This window comes from Loxodonta africana, chromosome 10 (assembly GCF_030014295.1).
Source record: "Loxodonta africana isolate mLoxAfr1 chromosome 10, mLoxAfr1.hap2, whole genome shotgun sequence".
Taxonomy (NCBI): domain Eukaryota; kingdom Metazoa; phylum Chordata; class Mammalia; order Proboscidea; family Elephantidae; genus Loxodonta; species Loxodonta africana.
In genome coordinates this window covers 73,231,556-73,259,441 of record NC_087351.1, presented here as the reverse complement: position 1 = coordinate 73,259,441, position 27,886 = coordinate 73,231,556, and the positions used below count along the sequence as shown (strand labels likewise).

The window sequence follows — 27,886 nt, the reverse complement described above, 5'->3', positions numbered from 1 at the left end:
GATAAGCAGTTCTTTCAAACTAGTGGTTTGAAACTTATCAGCCACAAAAATTTCTGTTCAAAAGAAATCTTTAATTCGGAAGACTAATTTGGAAAACCACTACTGACCTATTCCACCACTCTGTCCTGCTTGTTATTCCGGCCTGTTGCCCCAGCGCTCCTTAAGCCTTCTAGAGCTGCCGCTGTGCAGTGCTTCCTCGTGCTGCTGTCTCTCTTGCCCAGTTGGCCTGCCTCTCCTAAGCAAGGTTCCAGGCTCCCTTGGAATTCTCTAAAGCACAGACAACATCTGCTACTGAGTGTCTGAACACCTGGGGATAAGATTAGGGAATTGCAATGTGAAAAAAGGGAAAAACCGGAACAAGGGCCTGGCCATTTACTTCCAAAAAATCAGCCATTAAAACCCCGGTGGAGCATGCTTCTTCTCTGACTTGTCAGCAACTGGTAAAAAACAAACAAACAAACAAAAACTTCTGGAACCTCGTGAAGCAGACCAAACTTACCCTATGGTTTATTAATGCCACTGCTTTTTGATCTCTGTGAAACAACTGAAACAAAATTCTAACAAAAACAAGGAACAAATGTCTCCCTTCTCACCTCCTGAATATAGAAAACTTTCATGAATGCAGGGAATTCCCATGCCCAACTCCTCCCCTGCCATCTTCCTACCTTGATCACACTCCTTTGATCTATTTAAACCCCAAACCTCTTCCCACCTTATTTCTCTCCTTTCTCAACTCACCCCTGCTCCTTCCCTTTGACCGCCTACCCCTACTTTAAAAGACTTTTGTTGTTGCTGCTGCTCACTCTTTGTGCCCTGTGGCCTTACATTCACCTCCAGTTGTGGATGTAACTGTGAATGGTTTTTACCAAAGCAAAACCAGGGATAGTGAAAGTTGAAATGGCAGTGAGTGTTCAGCTTAAGCAATTTGCAGCTGCCATGGCAACTGGTAGGTTGTTTTAACTCTTTATCTTCCTTTTCTCTTTTTGAATATTTCACAAAGTGTTCATAAGCCTGTTCTTGTCATTTTTGTAACTGAGAAGTACATTATGGTCTAGAAAGATAACATGTCTTAAATGCCTCCCCTGACTTTTTATTGCCCACCATTAGAATAGCCAAAACATAGCTGCTTGGTTTGTGGGACAGTCAACCAAACTTCATCACCTATTTACAGTATTTGTAAAACATTGATTTTTTTTTTACCTTTACTTGTAGAAATTATCTTAAAGAAAGAAAAATTCCACCTTGCGTATAGTATATACAACTGAAATTATCCAGTCAGTCTTTGCTTATAGGCACAAATTTTTGAGTTAAATAATATTGTATTCCAAGTATTTATTCTCCAGTGATTTGATGAAGACTGATTTCCCCTTTTAAATAAAAACTGAACATGCTGGTTAAAAAAAGGGGGGGGGTACTTAAAGCTGGTAATCAGATGTCCTAGTCTCTAGAGTCTCCAAACCAGCCCCTTCACAGCACATCTGTAGTCCCTCTCTCTTCTTCGTCTCCTCACATGCCACCAAGTAGCAGGCCTCTGTCCTCCTGGTCTCAGTCCTCTCTCCATCTCTCAGAGTCCAGGGGACCCTAGACTCTCTCCTTCCCCAGCCAGTTGAAAAACACTTCATATCATAGTAACTTTTCTGCAGAGACTTAACTCCATGCACAAGGAAGTTACATTTTTATGCAAACTGTTCAGATTCTCACTGCCTGAGCCTCTTCACATGATCTGAACTCTAGGCAAAACCAAAGGGCCCCCTGTTAAGTATTTTTTCTCAAGTTAAAGAATTCTACTCTCCTGCAGAGAAGAATTGAACTACTAATCGTCTAGCCACAAACCTAGGTTTAAGAGATACTTGTAAATGCAGACGAGAAATATCTAGGTGTCTCGAGGAGACAGTTCCTATCTAGGTGTCTTGGGGAGACAGTTCTGTGTAGTGGAAATATCCTAGGCTTTGAGATATTTCTTATATAGAAAGCCCACAAAACATGAGTGAGTTCCTGGAAGACAGCCCTGCCCTATGCATTTCTAGATATGATGTAGTCAGCCAGCACTGTTCTCGAGCTGGGGCTGGGCTGAGTGGGGGTTTGATCAAAGCCCCCTTTCTGACTTCTTTCCAACCAGGAAACAAGTCACACTTTCAGTTGCTGGTCCTCATTTCTGTTTCTGCAGTTGTCTGAATCCTCTCAAGCTGAGCTCTATCAGTGGCATATCTCAGGGAAGAAAAGAACTCACTACTGCCCTGAGAATTCTTAACCCCTCAATAGAAGGGGAAACAGCGAAATGTGGAAAGCGTGGGTCCAGATCCTTGTTCTGCTGTGTCCTAGCTGTTTGACCTTGGAAAGTTACTTAAATTCTCTAAACTTCAGTAACACCTTATAGGGTCACGGTAAGAATTAAGTGAGGAAAGGTAGGTACTGAGGCAATCTAGAGGCTTTTCTGACTGCAGGGAGCAATACCAAAGTCACATTGATGCAGAAACAGGGAGATGAGCCATGACATTCAAGAAGGCCGGGGATTGGCTTGGGTCATGGGACCACAGACTTTGGTGGGCTACCATGGTCCAAGATAAGCCTCAGATCATCCGCAGATTTAAAGACCGATGTTCTACCCCCCAGCCAAGCATTTCTACAGGGAACTAACTTCCTCCCTCCTTCTTTCTTCATGGAAGATCCTTAGAGAGAGACCACGTGATGTTTGATAAAAATATAAATTAAATATTAAAAATTGATTGACTTGGTAGTTTTCTCCTAGAAATTTATGCACCTGAAGGTGAAGAAAATAAAAATCTTTACAACTAGATGGATAGACAACATCATGATAAATGTAAAAGAAATTGAGGTTGTCAATGATTTTATTCTACTTGGATCAACAATCAATGTCCATGAAAGCAGCAGTCAAAAAATCGAAAAACACATTACATTGACTAAATCTGCAGCAAAAGACCTCTTTAACATTTTAAAAAGCAAAGATGTCACTTTGCTGACTAAGGTGTGTCTGACCCAAGCCATGGTCTTTTCAATTGCCTCATATGCATGCAAAAACTGCATAGTGAAAAAGGAAGACAGAAGAATTGATGCGTTTGAACTGGGGTGTTGACAAAAGATACTGAATATACAGTGGGCTACCAGAATAATGAACAACTCAGTCTTAAAAGAAATACACCTAGCAAGCTACTTAGAAGTGAGTATGGTGAGACTTTGTCTTGTTTCCTTTGAACATGTCATCAGGAAAGACTAATTACTAGAAAAGGACATCATGTTTGGTAAAGCAGAGGGTCAGTGAAATCGAGGGAAACCGTCAGTGAGATGGAATGACACATAGCTGCAACAATGGACCCAAACATACCAATGATCATGAAGATGGTACAGGACTGGGCAACATCTCATTCTGCTACACTCGGAGCCAAATCGACAGCAACTAACAACAACAACAAATAAAAAACGACTTATCTCTATTCACTACTGCATTATTTATATTGGTTAAAAAAAACTGGAAACAACCTAAATGTTCAACAATACGGGGAGTGTTACAGAAATTATGGTAGAGTGATCACTGTGGGCTATTATGAGCATAGTATCATACCGTTAACCTAGACAAATGCTATAATACCATCATCTTACTCTTAGAAAAATCTTTAATAACAAGTGAAAATATTCATGATCTATTTCAGGGAGGAAAAAGGTTATAAAAGTCTAGTATGGTTTCAATTTTTTTTTTAATGTACAAATACAAAAAAGACAAGAAGGATTATCTAAGATGTTTAGAATGATTAACTTAGGTGGTATAATTACTAAGACTTTTAATATCTGTGTATAGTGGATACACATTTTATATTGGACATATATTACATGCTTGAAAAAAAAATCTTGCTTTAAAATAAAAGATCCAATTCAGTATTTATCTTATGCTTTTGTTTTAGTGTCATTTAATCTCTGGCTAAGCATTCCCTTTTGTGTTTCTTGAAACAGATTCCACTCTCACATATTTATTCAAGGTTTTCGAGTTATGTTATTTTCTTGGATAGGGAGAGTTCATCTCAACGTTTTACCTCCAAGTGATCATAAAAAACAAACAGCAACAACAAAACAACAAGCAATCACTTGCATGGGATGTATCATCTATCCCCGCCCCTGTCTAATTTCTAAAGCAAACTCTTCTGTGGGAACACGGCCATTGCATTTTTAAAAATGAACAAGGTAAATGAGGGCAAGAAGCCTAAGAAAATGGCACAAAAAAGGAAACTGAGATGGAAGGGGAAAGAAGCTAAACCAGACATACATGGCCTGCGTGAAATGAGGGGAGATATTTACTTTATTCAATTTAAAAATCTGATTAACTTTCTGAAATTTTTTAATGTTTATTTACTGCCGTTATATAAGTAAGGAATCCCAAAAGTTTTGAATAGATTTTATTACTGTGTGGAAGGGAAAGTCAGTATATATGTTAGAGCCCTCATTGATGCCTTCCCCAAACCAGGCAGTTTCACTCTATCAGGGGCAAGGGGACAGCAGAGGTGGGTGGTCTCTGGCCTTGACAGATTGCGGGGGCTCCACAGACACTGCTCGGCCACAGTGTCCTCTTTTGCCCTAAATTCTCACCCTTGGTATATACCCTGTTCATCTTTCATACTGGACAGTCTACTTCAGCTTTGATTCAACCCCTTTTATTTCCAGCTACAGAGATCTGCCTTCCCTTCTATCTCAGTTCTGTCACCCAACTTGTCCTCCTCATATTTTGGGTCTCACTCCTGTCAATTCACCAAGCACAATCCCTACAACCAAATTTGAACTACAGTTCAATTACAAACTCATCCTTACTGGTTTATCTGTGCTTGTTTAACCTGGCAGCTCCATTAACCCAGGTTAAGACCCCATCCCTAAGTGGCGCAAATGGTTTGTACTCAACTACTAACCTAAAGTTTGACTGCTAACCTAAAGGTTGATTGCTAACCTAAAGGTTGGTGGTTCGAATCCACCCAGTTGTGCCACAGAAGGAAAGCCTGATGATCCATTTCCGTGAAGATTACAGCTAAGAAAACTCTATGGAACAGCTACACTCTGTAACGTATGGGGTCACCAGGAGTCAGAATGGACTCGATGACAAAGGGTTTGGTTTCTGGTTTGGTTACTGTCTTAGTTATCTAGTGCTGCCATAACAGAAATGCCACAAGTCGATGGCTTTAACAAAGAGAAGTTCAGTTTCTCACAGTAAAGTAGGCCAAAAGTCCAAATTCAAGGTGTCAGCTCTAGGGGAAGCCTTTCTCTGTCCATTGGCCTTCTCATCAATCTTCTCCCAGACTAGGAGCCAGTGGTATGAGGTCCCCCAGCCTCTTTGCTGGCTTGTTTCTTTTATATCTCGAGAGATTGCCTCAAGACACAATCCAATCTTGTAGACTAAGTCCTGCCTCACTAACACAACTGCTGCCCATCCTCCCTCATTAACATCATAGAGGCAGGATTAACAACATATAGGAAAATCATACAATATCTGGAATAATGGCCCAGCCAAATTGATACACACATTTTTGGGGACCTCAAACCACCAAGAAAGCAGTGCCAGAAGCAGGGTGCGTCTTTTGGACCTGGGGTCCCGGTGCAGAGAAGTTCCTAGTCTGGGGGAAGATTGATGAGAAGGCTGACAGAGAAAGCCTTCCACTGGAGCTGACACCCTGATTTTGGACTTTTAGCCTACTTTACTGTGAGAAAATAAACTTCTCTTTGTTAAAGTCATCCACTTCTGGTATTTGTTACAGCAGCACTAGATGACTAAAACAGTCACCTATCCCAATCCCATTTTCCATTTTATACTGCCCACTGCAGCTTGACCCATCCAACTCTGCTTGCAGTTCTCTCTCTCATTGACCTTCACTGTTTTTCAGTAAGTTAGTGACAAAGAACCAACGAACTGTGGCAAGGAGCCAAGAAATTCCTGGACGTCTTTGGAACCTCCAGCACTTATAATGCTAGTTAACTGAAGTTTCTCTTCATCTTCCACTAGGGGGTACCAACCCATAATTTTTGAAACAGGAAATCTGCTGAATACAGTTCTTAATGAAAAATGAAGCCCAGGCACAGTGAATTTTTTAAAAAAACTTTTCTGAACACATGCTGTAATTTTATGAAGCAATTTAATTTGATTCTTTTTAAATAAGAGCTGCCCCATGGGCAGAGTAACAGGCAAAGATCTCAAATAGTATAAACCTATAGAAGGGAATGCCAATTAAAAACCCAGGCTCTGTTTCAGTAAGATAAATAGTCAAGAGTCAAATGAAATAAATGCAAAAACTGAGTCCAGCCAGACAAATGAAGTTATTTCTACTTTAGCAAGAGAAATAATCATGCTAAACAAAAGTTGGCTGCAAAACAAAAACTTCTGTAAGACAAAAACAAAGGCAACTCAGATGTTCTAGGGCCCTTTTCATAACTGGAATGGAATTCTCTTATCTTTGGGGTATAAGAGAAGAACTGCAATGCTAAAAACTGGGTCAAGGCTAAGGTCTTTTAGGTTCTTTTAAGAGGAAGTGGGCCAAGACATTACAAGGTAGCAGTTGAAAATTCAGGATGCTGGAATTAGGCTGACCTTTGAACCCCAGGTCTGTCACTTACCAACTATGAGAACTTGAGCAGCCTCGATTCTTTAACCTAAGCCTTAGTATCTCCATCAGTTCAATGGGTATGGTAACTTTATCCACTGCCTAGCTATGTTGTTGTGAATTAGATGAGATAATACAAAGTGCTTACAGAGTGACTGGGTCACAGTAAACACTCAGTTGTAGTTATTACTGTTATTGAGTGAGTCAGTGTGAGAAAGATTCCTTGAGATTGACAAGAAATATAGAAATCTTTGCATAGAAAGAGATATTAAATGTCATTTTGGCTAATGCACTCATATAGAAAACCAATCATGAGACCAGAGAAGTTAAGCAATTAGACCCAGGTCACACAGTTATTTCCTGACAAACTCGAGAGTAGAATTTGAATTTCTTTAACACCAGACCAGCATTCTTTCCCAATCAATACTGCCTCCCCTAGTCTCTGACAGATCAATAGCATAGATTAATTTATCCTGTGGTTATCAACTGATTTTGCTGGCAAAGGTTGGTGAAATGAGCAAAGTATACACATTATTATGGCAGTATAAAAGACTCTTAGCAGTACGTGTCTTTAAAAACTTTGACTTTTCAAAGAAGTTTCCAGGATAAACTGAATGCTTTGAAGGTCAGCGGAGCAAGGGTGGGGGTTTGGGGACTATGGCTTAAGGGGACTTCTAAGTCAATTGGCATAATAAACTCTATTATGAAAACATTCTGCATCCCACTTGGAAATGTGGCATCTGGGGTCTTAAATGCTAACAAGCGGCCATCTAAGATGCATCAACTGGTCTCAACCAATCTGGATCAAAGGAGAATGAAGAACACCAAGGTCACGCGATAACTATGAGCCCGAGACAGAAAGGGCCACATGAACTAGAGACTTACATCATCCTGAGACCAGAAGAACTAGATGGTGCCCGGCCACAACCGATGACTGCCCTGACAGGGAACACAACAGAGAACGCCTGAGCGAGCAGGAGAACAGTGGGATGCAGACCCCAAATTCTCATAAAAAGACCAGACTTAATGGTCTGACTGAGACTAGAAGAATCCCGGCTGTCATGGTCCCCAAAACTTCTGTTGGCCCAGGACAGGAACCATTCCCGAAGACTACTCATCAGACATGGAAGGGACTGGACAATGGGCTGGAGAGAGATGCTGAGGAAGAGTGAGCTACTTGTATCAGGTGGACACTTGAGACTGTATTGGCATCTCCTGTCTGGAGGGGAGATGGGAGGGTAGAGAGGGTTAGAAACTAGCAAAACGGTCACAAAAGGAGAGACTGGAAGGAGGGAGCGGGCTGACTCATTAGGGGGAGAGTAAGTGGGAGTATGGAGTAAGGTGTACATAAGCTTATATGTGACAGACTGACTTGTAAACTTTCACTTAAAGCACAATAAAAACTATTTAAAAAAAAAAACCTTTGACTTTTAAGCTCCTTTTCCTACTTTAGAAATTTATACTAAGAAAATAATCTAAAAGTAAAGGTTATAAGTCTACGATATTCTCTGGAGTACTCAAAAAATTGGAATAATTTACATGCCCAACAGTAAGTGTAGTTAAATACAGTAGCCTCATTCAATGAATTATGGAACCATTAAAAAAAAAAAACTATAAGACCACAAAGAAACATGGAAAATATTTTATTCTCCATCCCATTCCAAAACAGAGGTAATTTTACAAGTAGAATGATAACTGCATTTTCATCATAATTACAACCAAGGAAATTAAATATTTATATGGACAAAATCTAGACAATTAAATGGAAAAATAAAGTGATTTATAAGAATAGTTGGATTATGAATGCCCTTTTCTTTTGAGTTTTCTTAATAATCCTGATTCAATAAAGAACTGTTTAGAACAAATTCATCTCTTTACTGGTACTGAGATGGAAGACTCTACATGATCCAAATGTCCTTTAATGCATCATGATAACACGTACAATAGAGTGAGAGACCTGAGGTCACAATGCTTGTTATCAATGAACTCTGAGGGACACAGTGATACATCAGTCCTTGGCCTCTCAGAATTTACAGGTAAAAAAAAAAAAAAAAAATCTTTTTTTTTTTTTTAGAGGAAATATAACAAATACATAGATCTCGGCACTGCTCCACCTCCAGAATCTTTAACAGTTGTTATGGATCAAATTATGTCTCCTGAAAATACCCAGTAGCCCAGTGCCATCTAGTCGATTCCAATCCATAAAAAAAAAAATCCATAGCGACCCTAAAAATATGTGTTATAAATTCTAACCTCTACCTGTGGTTATAATCCCATTTGTGAACAGGTTGTGTTTGTTATGTTAATGAGACAGGATTAGGGTATGTCAATGAAGGTTAGGTCATGTTTATTATGTTAATGAGGTAGGATTAGGGTGTATTTTGAGTCAATCTCTTTGGAGATACAAAAGAGATTAAACAAGCAAACTAGAGAAGCAGAGTTGGGGGAAGAGAGATGCCAAGCCACGTAAAGATCGTCCAGGAGCAGAAGTTAAAGAGACGAGGACCTTCCTCCAGAGCAGACAGAGAGAGAAACCCTTCTCCTAGAGCTGGCACCCTGAATTCAGACTTCTAGCCTCGTAAACTGTGGGAAAATAAATTTCCATTTGTTAAAGTCATCCACGTATTATTTCTGTTACCCACCCATTGCCATCAAGTCCAACTCATGGCGACTCTATAGGACAGAACAGAACTGCCCCATAGAGTTTCCAAGGAGCGCCTGGTAGATTTGAACTGCCAACCTTTTGGCTAGAAGCCTTAGCACTTAACCACTATGCCACTAGGGTTTCCATTTCTGTTAAAGCAGCAGTAGATAACTAAAACAACAGTTTATCTCAACCAGGGTTTTTCCCTCCCAGCTTTCAAGCCACCTGCTCACAAACAATATTAGGACTGCCAGTTTCCTGGTCCGTTCATTCCTTCTGATCCACCAGCTCCCTTTTGGTTTCATTTTGTTGGCCATTTAGTCAGACTGCAATATCTTGGAACTTTTTATCTTCCCAGTTCACCTGCCCCGAAAACACCTATCTACTAAAAAAAAAAGATGCTGTCAATCATTTGCCTTCTCCCAGCCTGGGATGCCGGACTCTCCTAGATAAAGTCACGTGGCACCCCTTCAAGTCCTAGTCAGCTCCCTCTCTCCCACCCCCTCAGCCTTCCCATGTGCACACTTACGCTCCCCCCTCCCCACTCTGGCAGGTGATCCTGCCTTTTGCTACACAAAAAGAAGTTACTAAATGAAACCTCTTTCTAGCCAGGCCTAACTCCCAGTTGTATTCTGCATTCATCCTTACTCCCTGCCATCCAGTTTCATAGGCAAGATGACCTTCTACCTGTTCTCTGGACCCCAATCCCTGCTCAGGGTCTTTGTAACATCCATGAGTTTCTCACTCCTTTCTCTTCAACTACTCCTGCGCTGTTATCTTTTTTCCCTCAGAATAAACATTTCTCTGCCAGCACTATTCACAACAGCCAAAAGATGAAAACAACCTGCGTGTCTATCAACAGAAGAATGGATAAACAAAATGTGGTCATACATACAATGGGTTATGATTCAGGCGTAAAGAGAAATGAAGTCCTGATACATGCTACGATATGGATGAATCTTGAAAACATCATGCTGAGTGAAATCAGTCAGTCGCAACAGGACAAATATTGTATGATTCCACTTACATGAACTATTTAGAATAGGCAAATGTATAGAGACCAACATTTACTAGTGGTTACCAGAGGTGGTTGGGGGAGGGGGTGGGGAAGAAGAGTCATTGCTTAGGGAGCACTGAGTTTTGGTTAAGTAATGGAAAAATTTGGAAAGAGATTTGGTGACGGCTGCACAACACAGTGAACGTAATTAATGTCACTGGGATGTACATGTAAAAAATGTTGAAATGGCAAATGTTTATTGTATGTATACTACCACAAAAGAAAGCAGCCTTTCCTTTAGAATACATGGTCTTCTAGAATAATTATCACTTACCTTTCTCCATCCCTTCATACAGTTCTCAAATGAGTTGTCCTACCATGGCTGTCTCCACCTCCTCTTTCCCTTACCTGACTACAGTCCGACTCCTCCCACTCCACCACCCAAACTGTTCCAACAAAAGTCAAATCCAATAGCTCCTTTCCTTTTTTAACTCATTTTATTCTTTGTTGTTTTTGAGACCTTTTTATCTGATATGAATCCTCAGCTGTTTCACCCTGCTGACCATTCCCTGTCTGGAAATACTCTCCTCTTTTGGCTTTTGGACACTCTGGTGTTACCTTAGTAACCAGAATGAATAAACTGAGGCCTTGAGATCATCCAGGAAGTGGAGGGTTCTAAAGGCTCTGAGCTCAACAGGAAGGTGTGCACTTTTAGGGGTGGTGGTGGTGATGGCAGTTGTTGCACTTACTATCTTCTTGGAAACCCTGGTGGTGTAGTGGTTAAGTGCTACAGCTGCTAACCAAAAGGCCAGCAGTTCAGATCTGTCAGGCGCTCCTTGGAAACTCTATGGGGCAGTTCTACTCTGCCCTATAGGGTGACTAGGAGTTGGAATCGACTCGACAGCAGCGGGTTTGGTTTTTTGGTAGATAATATTTTGAGAACTGAATTTCACATTGGGGACCTGTTTTGCAGACTCTGTATCAAGCAGACTGACGGATTCAATTATGTAGGGTTGAGTGGGACTCAACCATAATCATGCAGAAAACTGTTTATTCCTGTAACTTATTGAAAAAACATGTAACAGAGAATGGCTCACACTAGAGGAACTTACTGACAATACCGGAATCTGCTCTCTTAGGGTATGATAAGAAATGTTGTTGTTAAGTGTTGTCAAGTCAATTTTTGACTCAAAAGACCCCACGTGACAGAGTAGAACAGCCCCATAGGACTTCCTAGGGTGTAATCTTTATGGATGTGGAGCTGAGCACTTAACCATCACATCACCAGAGCTCCTTGATAAGAAGTGAGGGAAGTCACATTCAAGTCATTGGGCCTCCCTCAGTATTCTCTAACTGCTAAACATTTCAATGTGCCTTCATTCCATTCAACAACATGGAATGAGCTTTCCATTATTAATATTACCCTTTCTAATTTTAGTATCATTCTTCTAAAGCATAATTCGTATTTGATTATATGCTTTCTGGTGGCACGGTGGTTAAGCACTTGGCTACTCACAGAAAGGTTGGTAGTTTGAACCCCCCAGCTGCTCTGAGGGAGAAAATGTGGCAGTCTGCTTCTATAAAGATTTACACCCTTGGAAACCATATGGGCAGTGCTACTGTGTCCTATAGGGTTGCTATGAGTCAAAATCAACTCAAAGGCAATGGGTTGGCTTGGGCAAACAGTTTGCACTGGACTATTACAGGTTGGCGATTCAAACCCACCCAGGGACACCATGGAAGAAAGGCCTGGTGATCTGCTTCCATAAAGACTACAGCCAAGAAAACCCTATTGAGAAGTTCCACTCTGTAACACATGTGGTTGCCATGAGTCAGAATCCACCTGACCATATCTGGTTTGGTTTTTCAGTTTATTGGCTATTTTGATTGTTGCTTGCTCTTAAGTAATATGTCCCATACCAGACTGCAAATTCCTTGAAGTCAAGGGTCATTTTTAGATTAATTCTCTCCTGTCTTCTACATTGCTTATCATAGGGCACATGTGAAAGATACTAAATAAAACCTGTTGTTTAATTTAACAAGCAAGATTCTATGGGTTTTGAATGCCTCCTGAACGCAACATATTATGGTAGCTGCAGAAGTGTAATGCAGAAAATATTTACATTATTTGCATTTAATGAGCTGGAGGAAAGGTAGGAACACCTCCATGCTTAGGGAGGATTTAGCACAAGGCTGAAATTACTGGATATCCCTCATATGGGTTGTACCAGCCTGGATATAAACGCCAGAATTCCAGGCAATGTTCAGAGCAAATTTGGGTTCTCTTTACAGTAAGCCCTATAAATCCTTGAAGTTTACCTCCTTGGCCAAACATTCCAAATGTCCTTCACTGTGGATAACAGTTAGGTCTTCTGGAACCCCTTCTCCGGTCAGGCAAATAATCTGAGAAGAAAAAGAAATCACATGTAGTCCAGTGCATTTTTCTCCTTGTGTGGTTTCACCAACAGCTAGAAAGATATTTAAAGGCTCTTAACCTCTCCGGTCTTCGATTTTCTTTTTTAAGAGTCATTTTAGAGAATTTTCCATCTGTCTTAGTCATACACCCTAACTGAGGATTTGGACCTAAACATAATTTTTTATTAAAAAAAATATATGTTAGAATTTAAATGCAAGCATTGATTTTGAAACAGCATTGACACGGTGTAACTTCCCGGGCATTACGATTTGTGGCTGGAAGCGGAAGTTAAAAGCGGTCCACAAGCTAACCTACAAAGACACGAGGGTCTAGAATCACTTTTTTCCCCCCAATTAAAAGAGAATTAGCAGTCTGGTATCTTCAAGCCTTCACTCTGCGGAACTTTCTGCCGGAGGCTACAGCTCCTATGATTTCGAGAAGGACCGGCCCAGGTGCAACTGTTAACTGAAAGGCGGAAGAGGAGGTGGAACCTGAACAAGGTATGAGCCACTCAGAGGCAGCCCCGGGCCGCCACTTACCTCGGGGAGGAGGAGTTGGCATTTGGACTGAGAGGAAACAGGAGCCGGGACCGGCCAGGTAAGGAGAGGAAGAGCCGGCGCACTCACCTCGGAAGGGGCGGAGCCGCATCCGTGGGTTACCTGCAGGGCGGAGCCGGCTAGGATAGCTTGGGCGGAGACGGAACTGAAGGGTCTGGTTACCACACGAAGAACCTGAACTAAGACTCACCGAGCGGGAGGCGGGGCCAGCGCAAGGACTCACCTGAGCCGGCGAGAAACCAGACCGGGTGTAGCCCCGGACTCACCCAACGCGGAGGGGGAGGTCCCAGCGGCAGGCCCCACCTGAGCGACCCCCCGTCCGTCAGTCCGTCGGCCCGTCCCGCGCTGGTCGCCATGACCTGGAGCGTGACGGCGCGGGGCGCCCACCAGCCGGACAACACTGCGTTCACGCAGCAGCGCCTCCCGGCCTGGCAGCCGCTGCTGTCCGCCAGCATCGCGCTGCCGCTCTTCTTCTGCGCCGGCCTGGCCTTCATCGGCCTGGGCCTGGGCCTCTACTACACCTCCAACGGCATCAAGGAGCTCGAGTACGACTACACCGGCAACTCGGGGACCAGCAATTGCTCGGTGTGCGCCGCGGCCGCCGAGGGCCGCGCGCCGCCGCCTAGCTGCCAGTGCGCCTGGTACTTCTCGCTGCCGGAGCTCTTCCAGGGCCCGGTGTTCCTCTACTACGAGCTCTCCAACTTCTACCAGAACTACCGGCGCTACGTCGTGTCCCGCGACGACGCGCAGCTGAGCGGGCTGCAGAGCGCGCTGCGCCAGCCGATCAACGAGTGCGCCCCCTACCAGTACAGCGCCGGCGGCCTGCCCATCGCACCCTGCGGCGCCATCGCCAACAGCCTCTTCAACGACTCCTTCTCGCTGTGGCACCAGCGCTCGGCCGGCGGGCCCTACGTCGAGGTGCCGCTCGACCGCACCGGCATCGCCTGGTGGAGCGACTACCACGTCAAGTTCCGCAACCCGCCGCTGGTGAACGGCAGCCTGGCGCTGGCCTTCCAGGGCACGGCGCCCCCGCCCAACTGGCCCAGGCCGGTCTACGAGCTCAGCTCCGACCCCAACAACACCGGCTTCATCAACCAGGACTTCGTGGTGTGGATGCGCACGGCGGCGCTGCCCACGTTCCGCAAGCTGTACGCGCGCATCCGCCAGGGCAACTACACGGCCGGCCTGCCGCGGGGCGCCTACCGCGTCAACATCACCTACAACTACCCGGTGACGGCCTTCGGCGGCCACAAGCGCATCATCTTCAGCAGCATCTCGTGGATGGGCGGCAAAAACCCCTTCTTGGGCATCGCCTACCTGGTGGTCGGCTCCCTCTGCATCCTCACAGGCTTTGTCATGCTGGTCGTCTACATTCGCTACCAGGACCAGAACGACGACGACGACGACGAGGAGTAGTTCCTACTTCTTGCTAAAACTCTCTCGCAAGCTTCTTTTGGCCATCTCCTCCTCCCTTCTCGCACAATTCCAACCTTGCCTCCCTTTTCCGGTTCTTGGGAATGAGAAGCCAGAGAAAGGAATCCCACCGAATTGGGGCTGCCAGACATCCTCCCTGCGTTGTTCGGACTGCAGAGTGAAACATCCTTGGACATTTCCCCATCATTAGATCCTTACAGTCTGTAACATTTGAGAGCAGAGGGGAGTAGAGACTCCTTATCGGATGGAGAGACTGAGACCATCCAATAACGAGTTGTGTTCTTTTAGATAACTCATTCAAGATCAAGCAGCTGCTTATTGGTTCCTGACTCCTGAATCTAGAGCTTTTGCCACTACAGTCCAGTGATTTTCTTATTCTTCCTTTCCTTTTTTGTGGAGAGGTGAGGTGGGGAGAGGAAGGGGAGGTGTAGAGTGAGGCCTACAGGTAACCTGCCAAGGCGTGGAGGGATGGGGGAGAACACATGGGCTTGGAGGCACCGTCCCCAGAGATTCTGACGCAATAAGGCTAGAGCCCTTGAAACTGTGTTTTAATAAGCTCCTCTGGAGAGTCCTATATTCCTTCAAGCTTGGCAATCACTGCCCTGACCAGGGAGCAAATAGAATACTGATGTTTCCCCGTTTTCTCCTGTATCTGAGGTTGAAACTGAAGCTGTTAAAACAGCCACCTAGTCCAGGCTTTCAGGCAGTAATTCCTTCCTAGGGAGAGTGACAATCACAGTTTTGCAGGTTTGGTTTAGCACATCCCCTTGAACATGTTGTGTGCCATGGAGTCGATTGGACTCATAGCATCCCTATAGGGCAGAGTAGAACAGACAAGGTTTCCTAGGCTGTAATCTTTATGGAGCAGATTGCCAGGTCCTTCTCCTGCCGAGTGGCTGGTGGGTTTGAACCGCCTACCTTTAGGTTAGCAGCCAGTGCTTAACCACTGCACCACCAGGGCTCCTTCCCTTGAACGCAGGAAGCTCTAACTGATTTGTGGAATGAATAGGAAAAAAAAAAATGCTATCTCTAATTGAATTAGTTGTCATACAAATTTGCAGGGCAGGGTTTGTATCAATTAATATTGGAGTTAAAAAAAAGAAAAAAGCTATACCAGGTACTGTGTAGAAAATTGAAAATTTTAACCTTAGAATCAGAGAGTTGGAAGAGATCTTAGAGAGAAAGTGACTTTCCTAAAGTCATATCTGCATCTTCTGACTCCTGGCTCAGTTCTCCGTGCCATCTGACTTTTTTATATGCTTAAAGAGAAATGGTTTCATTCATACCTTTTCCCTTGGATCAGAGAGAAAACTTTTTAATTCATGTTCTCAGAAGAAGGATGTTTGTTTCCAATAATCATGTTTGAATGAATGCTAAGGAGTATAGAGTTTTATATGTAAACTGGAATCTTGAGAATTATTTGAACCTCTGAGATAATTTTCAAATCTGGACTATTCTATAGTCATCCTAATATGTATAAAGTTACTCTAAGAAGCAATAAAATATTAAAAACAAAATTTCCTTTCATAGCAAAATAACTTAAAGGAACTTAAAAAAAAAAAAAAACTCTGTGATATCATCTTAACCAGTTTATTTCCTGAAAGCAAGCAGTATTTAGTGTTCTGTCAGACAGAATTCTCCAGAACCTGCTCTCTATTACAACTACTTTCCAGCAGTCCCTTACAACATTTTTAGAACATTCAGTCCATTACTATAAAATCTTAAATGAGACCATGAAACTTAAGGTATTCTGACTAAAATACTGAATATGATTCCAACCCCTTACTTTGAGTTACCAAAAGTGAATAAAGGTTATGTTTGTCTTACCTTTGTTACTGTGTTTGCTTAATTCTTTTGAACTATGATCTTAAAGGCACAGACAATATCAGCCCTTTGCTCATTTGTTAGCCCATTTATATTGCAGCAAGAAAAGCATCTTATAGAATGAGTCTCAGTTAAAGTGAACATAATCTTTCATTATTAACTTTCTGAAACAGAATTTGGATTTCTATCAACATGTAGTATGAATTAGATGGTGCTAACTATTGTTTAAATTTGGTAAAACAGTCATTTAAAAAAATTTTTTCATATTAAAAGTTAGGAATGTGTGATCATAATTGGTCTTACTTCTACAGCATAGGCATCATCATGGGGAAATGTTTCACATTTTGGGCTGCAAAGCCTCAGAAACTGAAAAAATGTAAACGTGAAATATCTTCCCGTGATGATCCCTGTGCTGTAACTTTTGTCTGGTATCTCAGGTTTCTAGCTGGGCTTGAATCCCCATGTTATCCAGTAACTGCTCCCCAGCTGAAGGTGTGCCCTCTGGAAGTAAGGTAGAAAAGAGTGACCTCAACAATTTGACTGAAAATGTGCTTTTGACCTACCTTGTAAAATAAAACCACAAACAAAAGACTAAAGTGGTCAATGGAAGCTCCTGAAACAATGACAAAATAAGAAAGGCTTTTCAGGTATCTCCGCAATCAAATCAGCTAAACAATTTACTGACTATGCAATTGTTAAAAACCAGAGACATGAAATAGTCTGGAATTTCCTTTAATAGCAAATATCACTTCATAATGTATAGCCACAACACTTTGGCCTCACCTTTAAGGCCACTGCCCTCTTCTAGTCATTGGAGACCTCAACAATCTTAATTCTCAAAGGGAGTTGTTGGAAGAGTCGCAACATAATCAATTCCTTATGTGCTTTTAGATGTAAGTCCTTAGTTGCTGTAATGATAGTAAATTCCCTCCTCCTTTTTTGGGAATTTCTTTGCATCCCAGATTTTGTTTCTTTCTGTGGCTAAAACATGATTGGTTGATTTTTAAACAGCAAATTAAAAAAGAAAATTAACCTTCAATTTTTTCCTGCAGGAAATTTTCTCCTAATTGTCCTCCAACAAAAACAGTCATTTTTGAATCACCGTTGAGAAGGCCTTAGTGAATCTCACTGAAAAACGTTAAGGTCCCTGAGAGATTGAAAACAAGAGCAGCACTTTGTGTACAGAATTTGAGAAAATTCCTAACAGTGTTGACTCTGGGTATACACGTATTCCTCATTATTTCCCTGATGAGACTATCAATGCGTATTCAGACAGAAACTTCCCCACTGATTTGCCACTTTGCATTACGATTCCCATCATTGGCTGTATTCTTGAAAACTAGGTTACTGAAGTGTTCCGTCTTCATTTATTGTACTTTGCTGTCCAGCTTATATAGGATACAGAAAAACCCTGGGGCAATTAAACTCAACAAAGATTGTTTGGGGGCTGTAGAGACATAGGCTATTGTTGTTGTTAGTAGCCCTCGAGTAAGCTCCAACTGATGGCAACCCCATGTACAACAGAACAAAATGTTGCTTGGTCCTACACAATCTTCACTATCATTGGTGTGCTCAAGTCCACTGTTGTGGCCACTGTGTATTTTGAGTGCCTTCCAACCTAACAACTCATCTTCCAGCACTATATTGAACAATATTCTGTTGCGTTCTATAGAATTTTCATTGGCTAGTTTTTGGAAATAGATCACCAGGCCTTTTTCCCTAGTCTGTCTTAGTCTGGAAGCTCTGCTGAAAGCAGTCCAAAATGGGTGACCCTGCTGGTATCTAAAATACTGGTGGAATGGCTTCCAGCATCATAGCAACATGCAAGCCACCACAGTACAACAGTCAGATGAGTGGTGGAGAGAGATAGGAGTGGGGAAATAAAAAGGAAAGATGAGGTCTGAAGCACGAGGCATTTTCTAGGCCAGTAGGTGTCCAGGAGGCAGGGAAGGGCCAGTGAAGGGAGCCCATTGCAGAGGGCAGGGCTCACCAATAGCACTCACTGATGACAAGGCCTTTGAGAAAGTCAGGAAGCAACCAGTGGCTCACCTCCTTTTGAACTCCTCAGCTTGTCTTTTTGATCAATTTGAGTGTGATGTATCTTTTTCCTTAGAAGCAAAAGGTATTACTGTCAAGAAACTTAGCTAAGAGTCTTGGCCTCCACATTGAGCTCTTAACTAAGTTCCCATTAAAGCGGCTGAAATCTTACATTACTGCTGAAAACTGTAAATGATGTGTCATTAATAATGATACTTTGTTTTGCTAAAAGGCCTTTGTTCTGAAAGTCCAAGGTGCTTAACACTATGTGGTCTCATTAATCTTATCCATCAAGATAAATGAGCTTTTAGAAAGTCATCAAGATCAACAATGTAGAAATAGATCCCTTTCTGTTTTGCTCAGTTTTGTTTAGAATTTTATAATAGTAGGTAATGTTTAAAAAAAAAAAATAGCATAGGCTCTGGATGAGGCAGCAGTAAAGTTATTGGAAATGGAACACTTGAGTATTTTCAAAAGAAGAATTGATTAATCCTTGCTATGATTTTGATAAGCAAAAAACATTGCCCGTTTTTGTTAAAGAATCTGAAATGGAGATTTGATGCTTCCTATTCATAAAAAAAAAAAAAAATTTTTTTTTTATTCATAGCAGGAAACCCTGGTGGCATAGTGGTTAAGTGCTACAGCTGCTAACCAAAGGGTCGGCAGTTCAAATCAGCGAGGCGCTCCTTAGAAATTCTATGGGGAAGTTCTACTCTGTCCTGTAGGGTCGCTATGAGTTGGAATCGACTTGACGGCACTGGGTTTGGTTTTTGTTTTTATTCATATCAAGCAATCAAATGTAAAATACTTTCTACTCTTTACTTTTTCCTAGAAGATTTTAGGGGTTTAGGCATCTGTTTCATCAACATAATTTTCAAATAACTGAATTATATTTATCAAGTTTTAACATTAGAGGAGCAAATTAACTTGTATATTAACTTTCAAGAATCTTTTAAAACATCACTCAACATCACATAAATAAATGACATAATCTCCATCTCCAACCCTGACTTTATTTCCTGAACTCCAAACTCATATTTCCAACCACCTCTTGGACTCGACTGAATGTCCTACAGGTACTCAAGTTCAGTGGGGTCAGTCTCTTCTCCAAACCTGTTCCTCCAAGTATATTACTAGATGCTGAAAATGACTCCCTTAATGTCCCCGATCGCCCAAGCCAGAAACCTGAACTGCCCCCTGAATTCCTCCATCTCTGTTTTCACCCACATGCAACTGGTTATCAGATCCTGTTGCTTCTATACCCCAAGTGCACTTTCAATCAGGTCCTGACTTTGCTATTTCTAATCTGGAAACAGAGGAACTTCCTAACTGAGCTTCAGTTTCTTCTCCACATTCCAGCCATAAGGAACTCCCTAAAATGCAAATCTCACCGTGTTACTCCTCACCATAAAATCACTCGTGCCTGTGCGTGGCCTATATGACAAAGTCCAAATGCCTTCACAGGGCATACAAGGCCTTCATCTCCTTTTCCTCCAAGGCCCCACACAATTTTAGTCATATGGAATGATTTGAAGAGGTCTGAGCCCAAAGTATCCTCATGTCTTGGTCTGTGCTGGTCCACAGGACAATCCCTATCTACTCACTCATTCATCCTCAATACTTGGCTCAGCGGTTGTGTTTTCTCGAAGTCCTCCTCAGCTCGTCCTTGCTTCCTCCACTCCCTGCCCCCAGGAATGGTCCTTTATTCCATTTCTCTCTCACAGCACTTAACACATTGACTGGAAATTGCTTCTTTCAGTCTTATCTCCATGTCCAGACTGTTAGTTCTATGAAGGCTGAGATTTCTCATTCAGTTTTAATATTTCCAGTGCCAAGTAGAGTGACTAGCACAAGCTGACACCTCAAACATTTGTTGAATGACTAGAGCATTGGAAAACCGGTGAGTCCATTACTGTATGACCACTGAACAACATTTTATTTTCCACAATAGTTGTATGCATAGAAAATAATTCAGAAAGCAAACGAAATGCAGAGGATAGCACCCTAAACATATGAAAATCTTAGAGTAAGGAGTGCTCAGAATTCATATATATTCTTAACAGTGTGAAAGTGCTGTGTTTAGAATTCCCATTTGAATAACTTAAATGTGTCATTAGATTTTCCCCCACAAACCAATTTCCATAAATGAATAGCAGATGGGTTATATTAGTCCACTGATAGTGGAGGCAGTTCCTTAATATTCAAAAGTAATCAATGTCTTTTCTATTAAACTTCAAGAAGTTAAAGAATGTTTATATTTTTGTGGTACAGCTTTATAGAGGAAATTTTTTTATTTACTGTGGTTGTTGTAAGGTACTGTTATGTCAGTTCCAACTTACAGAGACCCTATGTAAAAAAGAATGAAACACTTCCTGATCCTGTGCCATCCTCACAGTTGTTGCTATGTTTGAGCACATTGTTGCAGCCACTGTGTCAATCCATCTTGTTGAGGGACTTCCTCTTTTTAGCTGACCCTCTACTTTACCAAGCATGATGTCCTTTTCTCCAGGGACTGGTCCCTCCTGTTAACATGTCAAAAGTAAAGAAACAAAATCTCACCATCCTTGCTTCTAAGGAGCATTCTGGCTGTTCTTCTTCCAAGGCAGATTTACTCATTCTTCTGGCAGTCCATGGTGTATTCAATATTCTTCACCAACACCATAATTCAAAGGCATAAATCCTTTTTCAGTCTTCCTTATTCATTGCCCAGGTTTCACGTGCATATGAGGCAATTGAAAACACCATGGCTTGTGTCGGGCACACCTTAGTCCTCAAAGTGACATCTTTGCTTTTCAACATTTTAAAGAGGTTCTTTTGCAGCAGAATTGCCCAATGCAATACGTCGTTTGATTTCTTGACTGCTGCTTCCATGGCTGTTGATTATGGATCTAAGGAAAATGAAATCCTTGACAGATTCCATTTTTTCTTCATTTATCGTAATGTTGCTTATTTGTCCAGTTGTGAGGATTTTTGTTTCCTTCATGTTGAGGTGTAATCCATACTAAAGGCTGTGGTCTTTGATCTTCATCAGTAAGTGCTTCAAGTCCTTTTCACTTTCAGCAAGCAAGCTTGTGTCATCTGCATATCAGGTTGTTAATGAGTTAATGAGTCTCCCTCCAGTCCTAATGCCTTGTTCTTCTTCATATAGTCCAGCTTTCAGAATATTTGATCAGCACACAGTCAGAAAGAGTATGGTGAAAGGATACAACCCTGACACACACCTTTCCTGATTTTAGACCACGCAGTATCCCCTTATTCTATTTGTACAATTGCCTCTTCATCTATGTACAGGTTCTGCATGAGCACGATTTAAAAAAAAAAAAAAAAAAAAAAAAAAACCTTGCCTTTAAGGTGATTCTGACTCATAGCAACCCTACAGGACAGAGTAGAACTGCTCCATAGGGTTTCCAAGGAATGGCTGGTGAATTCCAACTACCGACCTTTTGGTTAACAGCTGAAAGCTTAACTACCACGCCATCAGGGTTCCAAGCAAAATTAAGCGTTCCGAAATTCCCAGTCTTTGCAAGGTTGTCCATAATTTGCTATGATCCACACAGCAAGTGCCTTTGCATAGTCAATAAAACACAGGTAAACATCTTCCTTTGCATAGTCAACAAAACACAGGTAAACAGAGGTATTCTCTGCTTTCAGCCAAGATCCATCTGACATGAGCAGTGATAGCCCTCATTCCACATCGTGTTCTGAATCCAGCTTGAATTTCAGGTGATTCCCTGTTAATGTACTACTGCAACAATTTTTGAGTGATCTTCAGCAAAATTTTACCTGAGTGTGATATTTACTGTAGAAAACCAAAACCCAAACCCATTGCTGTCAAGTCAATTCCAACTCATAGCAACCCTATAGGACAGAAAAGAACTACCCCATAGAGTTTCCAAGGAGCACTTGGTGGATTCAAACTGCCAACCTTTTGGTTAGCAGCCATAGCTCTTAACCACTACACCACCAGGGTTTCCTTTACTGTACTATTCTATAATAAAATGTAAATGAACATTGCCTTCCTCTACCTAGCAATTATCATTGAATCCATTTAAACAAAAATAGCATTTGTAGAGAAATACTATCCAGAAAGGAAGGCAAAAATAAATGGAATACAAGTTGTCCCATTTGCTGGCTGATGTTTGGTTTATGACATTTGGCACATCTTGATATCTACATAATAGTAGTTTTAAAACCATAAATAATATTTTACAGAGGTCACACCATAGTTATTTAAGTTCAGGGTTTTATTTCCCTGAGCACTAAGTAGCTATGAATGAATTATGTTTAGTCTGGTCTGCCACAGAAGGGCTATAAACCTCCAAGTCACAGCTAACCATGGAACATTACTTCAATACGTCAGACAAATTGTACATGTAAAAGAATAATGCATGATAAGGGAAAGGTATTTTTATTTTTTTAAGGTAATATATGTTTCTGGGCAGGAGTTATAAAATTTTGTTATGTTGAACTTTCCTCTGATTCTGGAAAACATGTTAAGAAATGGCTTTGCATTGTCCTCCCTAAGCTGAAAAAGAGGATGTGGAGGCAGAAAAAAGTCCTGCGAGGGAGACTCTAACCCTTGGCCCTGATAAGCGACAGCTGTGTTTCTCCCTCCTGAGTTCCCTGTACCTCAAAAAAAAAAAAGATGAAAGCATGGCTATAATAAAAAAGACAGATAATAACTAAGGTGAGCAAGGTTGGAACCCTCATTGGTCAAGTTTACAGTTTTTTTGGAGTGTGATGAACATGTTCTAAAATTGATTGTGATGAGGGTTGCACAACTCTGAATATGCTCGAAACCATTGACTTGCACACTTTAAATGGGTGAGCTGTACAGTATGTGAATCATATCTCAATGAAGCTATTGCCAAACAAGAAAAGATGAAAACAAAGAAAAGCTGCAAGAACACAGAAGTAGTTTTGCAAATCTCTTTACTACCAGCATTCTTTTCCCGTTTCACCCTGGCAAGTATTTTTATAGAGACTCAGAAGTGGAGATGCAGCGGTTTTTACCATTAAGGCGAAATTCACTTTTAAAACTAGTTAAACCATTTGAAGGAACCCCTGGTGACGTAGTGGTTAAAAGCTATGGCTGCTAACCAAAAGGGTCGGCAGTTCGAATCCACCAGGTGCTACTTAGAAACTCTATGGGGCAGCTCTACTCTGTCCTGTAGGGTCGCTTTAAGTTGGAGTCAACTTGACGGCAATGGGTTTAAACCACTTAAAAGAAATTGATGAGCACTGACAAGGTGCCAGACAGCATGCTAAATGATTTGCCTTGGTTTTCTCATTTAATCTTTACAACAACCTTAGTAGTATCATTTCGAAAATGTGGAAACAGAGGTTTGGAGAAATTAAGAAGTTGCTCTAAGGTCGCACAGCTGGTGTGAGACAGCCAGGATTCCAGCTGAGGCCTGATTTCAGAAACCCCGATCTTAAAATTCTGGCTTTTCAAAGTCAACAGTCACAATAAAAATAGCTGACATTGGGCAAGCTCTTTCCAGGCAATGTTCTAAGTTCAGTGCCTGGCATTATCTCATTGCCATCCTCAAAACTATCCTACAAAATAGGTACTATTATTATCTGCACTTCACAGATGAGGAAGCTGAAGCTAAGAGAGGTTAAGTCCAAGGCAGTATAGATCTAAGGGAGAGCCAGAGCTCAAACCAGGTCGTCAAACTGAGGGGCCCCTGCTCTTCATCACCACATTAAGTGACTCAACTTCTCATACCCTATTTTTCTCTTAGTTTTTGTGCTAATAAAAGTTAATTATTAATATTAAGACCAATTCTATAAAGGTTCAAGAATAGTCAAGACACCCCTGAGAAAGAAGAACAGAGGGCAGGGAAGTGAAGGGGGACCTGTACTTGACCTACTAGAAATTAAGACATGCCTATAAAACTTCCACCCTTTGTCTGTCAGTTTCTCATACTGTGTTGGCTTGAATGTTGCTATGATGCTGGGTGCTATGCCATGAGCATTTCAAATACCAGCCGGGTCACCCACAGTGGACAGGTTTCAGTGAAGCTTCCAGATTAAGATAGACTAGCAAGAAAGGCCTGGTGATTTACTTCTGAAAATTAGCCAATGAAAACTTAATAGATCGGAACAAAATATTATCCAACTGGCCTCAAACAAGAGCCCTGGTGACACAGTAGTTAAGAGCTCAGCTGTTAACCAAAAGGTTAGCAGTTTGAATCCACCAGCCATTCCTTGGAAACCCTATGGGGCAGTTCTACTCTGTCCTATAGGGTTGATATGAGTCGGAATCGACTCGGCAGCAACGGGTTTGGTTTTTTTGGACTCGAACATGCCAGCAATGGTGAAGAACGTGCAGGATCAGGAAACATTTTGTTCTGTTATACATGGAGTCGTCATGAACCAGAGACAACTAGATGGCAGCTAACAATAACAACAACACAAAACTTCAGTAATGTGGACAGAGTGGTTTTAGTGCAGGGATAGACACAGCAATGAAACAGAATACAGAAGGATTCATTCTATAAAGAAAAGCACAGAAATGATTGCAATTTAGAAGAGTGGTTACCTCTGAGAAAGAAGGAGGCAAATGGAATCAGGGAAGAACAAGCAGGAGCATCAAATATTCTCTCTCTTAGGCTGGGAGGTGGATACACTGGTGTCCATTTTGCTATTATTCCTTAAATTGTGCACCTATTATATACACTCTATAGTATTTAACAGTGTGGGCGATTTACTCTGTACTAATGAAAAGCTGTGGAGGGGGTGGATCTAAGACTACACTTGTTATGACATCTTTAGATTCTATGCCCTTTCTGTGTTATTTTCAGGGCTTTTATAGACTTGAGTAATGTGAGGTTAGAATAATTCCTTTCCTAAGTATTTGCTACCTCACTGAGGAAATTTGGAAATATTTTAACTTAATATTTTCTTTATATTGAATAATAAAAATGACCTCAGGGGGACTCTTGCTCAAGGCACTCCATTTTAATGGAAAGTTCAAAGGAAGAGAGGCACCCCTGCTGGTCAGCCCGTTGGGAGTTCTCAGGGGCCTGATGTTCACAGGTTGTTCAAACACTGCATGAAGACAGCAAAGCACTGGCCAGTGCTAAGCTGGGGAGGCAGCTTTTGGAATAGAAGATACTGCTACAGGACCAAAGCCTCGACACCTCCTACTCATCGTCTTTCATCAGAGCAGAAGGCAGGAGAAAATGGAATCTTCTAAGTGGGAATTAGTCCCAGGACAGAAATTTTGGGAAGGTAATAAGTGGCATTTTAGCTGCTTTCTCTCGAATTTAACCAAAGGCCAGATAAGCAGTACGGCCCTGTTCCAGTCCCTTTGCATTGGCATTTTTCCTGTACTGCACACCCCAGGACATTTCACAGAACGAGGAAGAGGCGGCTTCAGCTCTGCCACCTGAGCCCCGAAGCCACCTTGCATGGCCTTGTTGACCCTGCCAAGAACTGTAGCAGGAACCTGACTGCAGAGACATGAACATAGTGTAAGGTTTCTCAGTTGATGCCTATCCAATCCAGTAGTGGGAATCCTGTTTCCAAAGATGTGCACTACTGCCCTCCGCTGGACAGAGACAGAATCACCAACGTTTAACTCCCTCCGCTTTTGAAGCCCTGGTGGCAAAATGGTTAAGAGCTCGCTGCTAACCAAAAGGTCGGCAGTTCCGATCTATCAGCTGCTCCTTGGAATCCCTTTGAGGCAGTTTTACTCTGTCCTATAGGGTCGGTAGGGCAATAGGTTTGGTTTTGGGGTTTGGGGTCTAATGCAAGGAGCCCTGGTGGTGGAGTGGTAAAAGCCTAAGCTGCTAACCAAGAGGTCGGTCAGCCACCCTGTAGAATAAAGATGTGGCTGGAGAGAGATGTGACAGTCTGCCTCCATAAAGATTTACGGTCTTGGAAACCCTATGGGACAGTTCTATTCTGTCCTGTAGGGTCACTATGAGTCAGAATCTACTCCACGGGCAATTACTAGATCAGAAAAAGAAAAGAAACTGGGAAGTTTATCTTGAATTTATTCAAATAATGTAGTACATTTTCTTCAATATACTTCTAGTGGCTGCTACCAGTTTTGATTTTCCCTTCTAAAAACACCTCTTGTACAGAATGTATTAGTCATAAAGAAAATACTATTGATTTAACGTTGGAAAAATACGTACTTTGTTATAAACTTTAGGGACAAAAAATGTAAAAGACTGCTACTAGCCTTCTTTTGACAAGATTGCTTTGCCAAATAGGCATATGTCATATCTTCTTATATTAGAAATTGCATTTTGGGTTTTCTTTGTTTTTCACGAAAGGCGTAAATATTGGCAGGCACCTTGCCCTGTAACTATATGAAATTGCTTCATGGTCCCGATGCACTGACTGATAAAACCAGTCAGTAGCCACTTGTCGAGGAGAGATTTTCTAGAAGCAAAATAAGCATGCTCACTTAGGAGCCCTATAAATCATTTAAACTAAAACAGTAATTCAATCTCAGCAAAATGCTTCGAGCAGAGGTGATTTTTAAACTTTGTTTACTTTCCTAAGGTTGATATTGAACCTAAGAAATAGTAACAGAGATTTTTGTAAAATATTTGTAGAATTTTATGTAAGTACACCTGGTACCATGCTTCAATACCAAAACACTTATTTCTTTCATTTTAAGATGCACATTTTATATTCACATTTTAAGATCTCTGAAATCAGGGTGTGTCTCAAATCCTGTTTCTCACAAGCCAAGACATCTTAGAAATTGCTGGCACTTAGACTCACTGTCAGCCAGGTGATGGTGGTGATGCAGTTGTCATTGTGCTCTACTTTCATTATATTTTGAGGGCAATAACTTGGACATTGACTAGTCTGTCTCAAAACGGATTCATAAAAGTTGGACTGAATATGAAGAAGAGTTAGCCTTAGCCACTTTATTATATTTACATTTCCCTTTTTAATATCTGCCTAAGAGTAATAAGTAATAAAAATCTACTTAAATACGTGTAATAAAACTCTTTAAATAAGGATAAAAGACAAAAATTTAAATGTAAGATTATTATTTTCCATAATTTAATTGGTAACATTGTCTTTCTTAATGGTGCATAAAATCATGGCGCATCTTATAATTAATGACATCTTAAACTCTATGAATTATACAGTGTAATGAAAGGACTGTGGCAAGAATGCTTCTGAATTCAAAACCACATGACAGAAGTTGGCATTAACTGAAAAAGCATATTTGCTTCGTTTCCGCTGCCTGCATCGTCCATCAATTTTGAGAACAAGTTGGAATTTTAAAAATTCTCTCACTTCTCTGATGTGCCCAAATATTATTAGAATAAAACAATGTACCAGATGCCAGAATAGATCAGGCCTTCCACCGCCAGTATCTCACTATAATTATTGGATATGGGCCAACAA

At 41.5% G+C, this 27,886-nt stretch overlaps 1 protein-coding gene across 1 annotated transcript; it reads left to right on the top strand.

The window, feature by feature from the left end:
- The first annotated feature begins 12,719 nt into the window (after positions 1-12,719).
- TMEM30B (transmembrane protein 30B) lies at positions 12,720-16,444 on the top strand. Its single transcript, XM_010588679.3, has one exon. The coding sequence runs from the start codon at positions 13,559-13,561 to the stop codon at positions 14,618-14,620; it is 1,062 nt and encodes a 353-aa protein (XP_010586981.1). The 5' UTR covers positions 12,720-13,558; the 3' UTR covers positions 14,621-16,444.
- Positions 16,445-27,886: the final 11,442 nt, after the last annotated feature.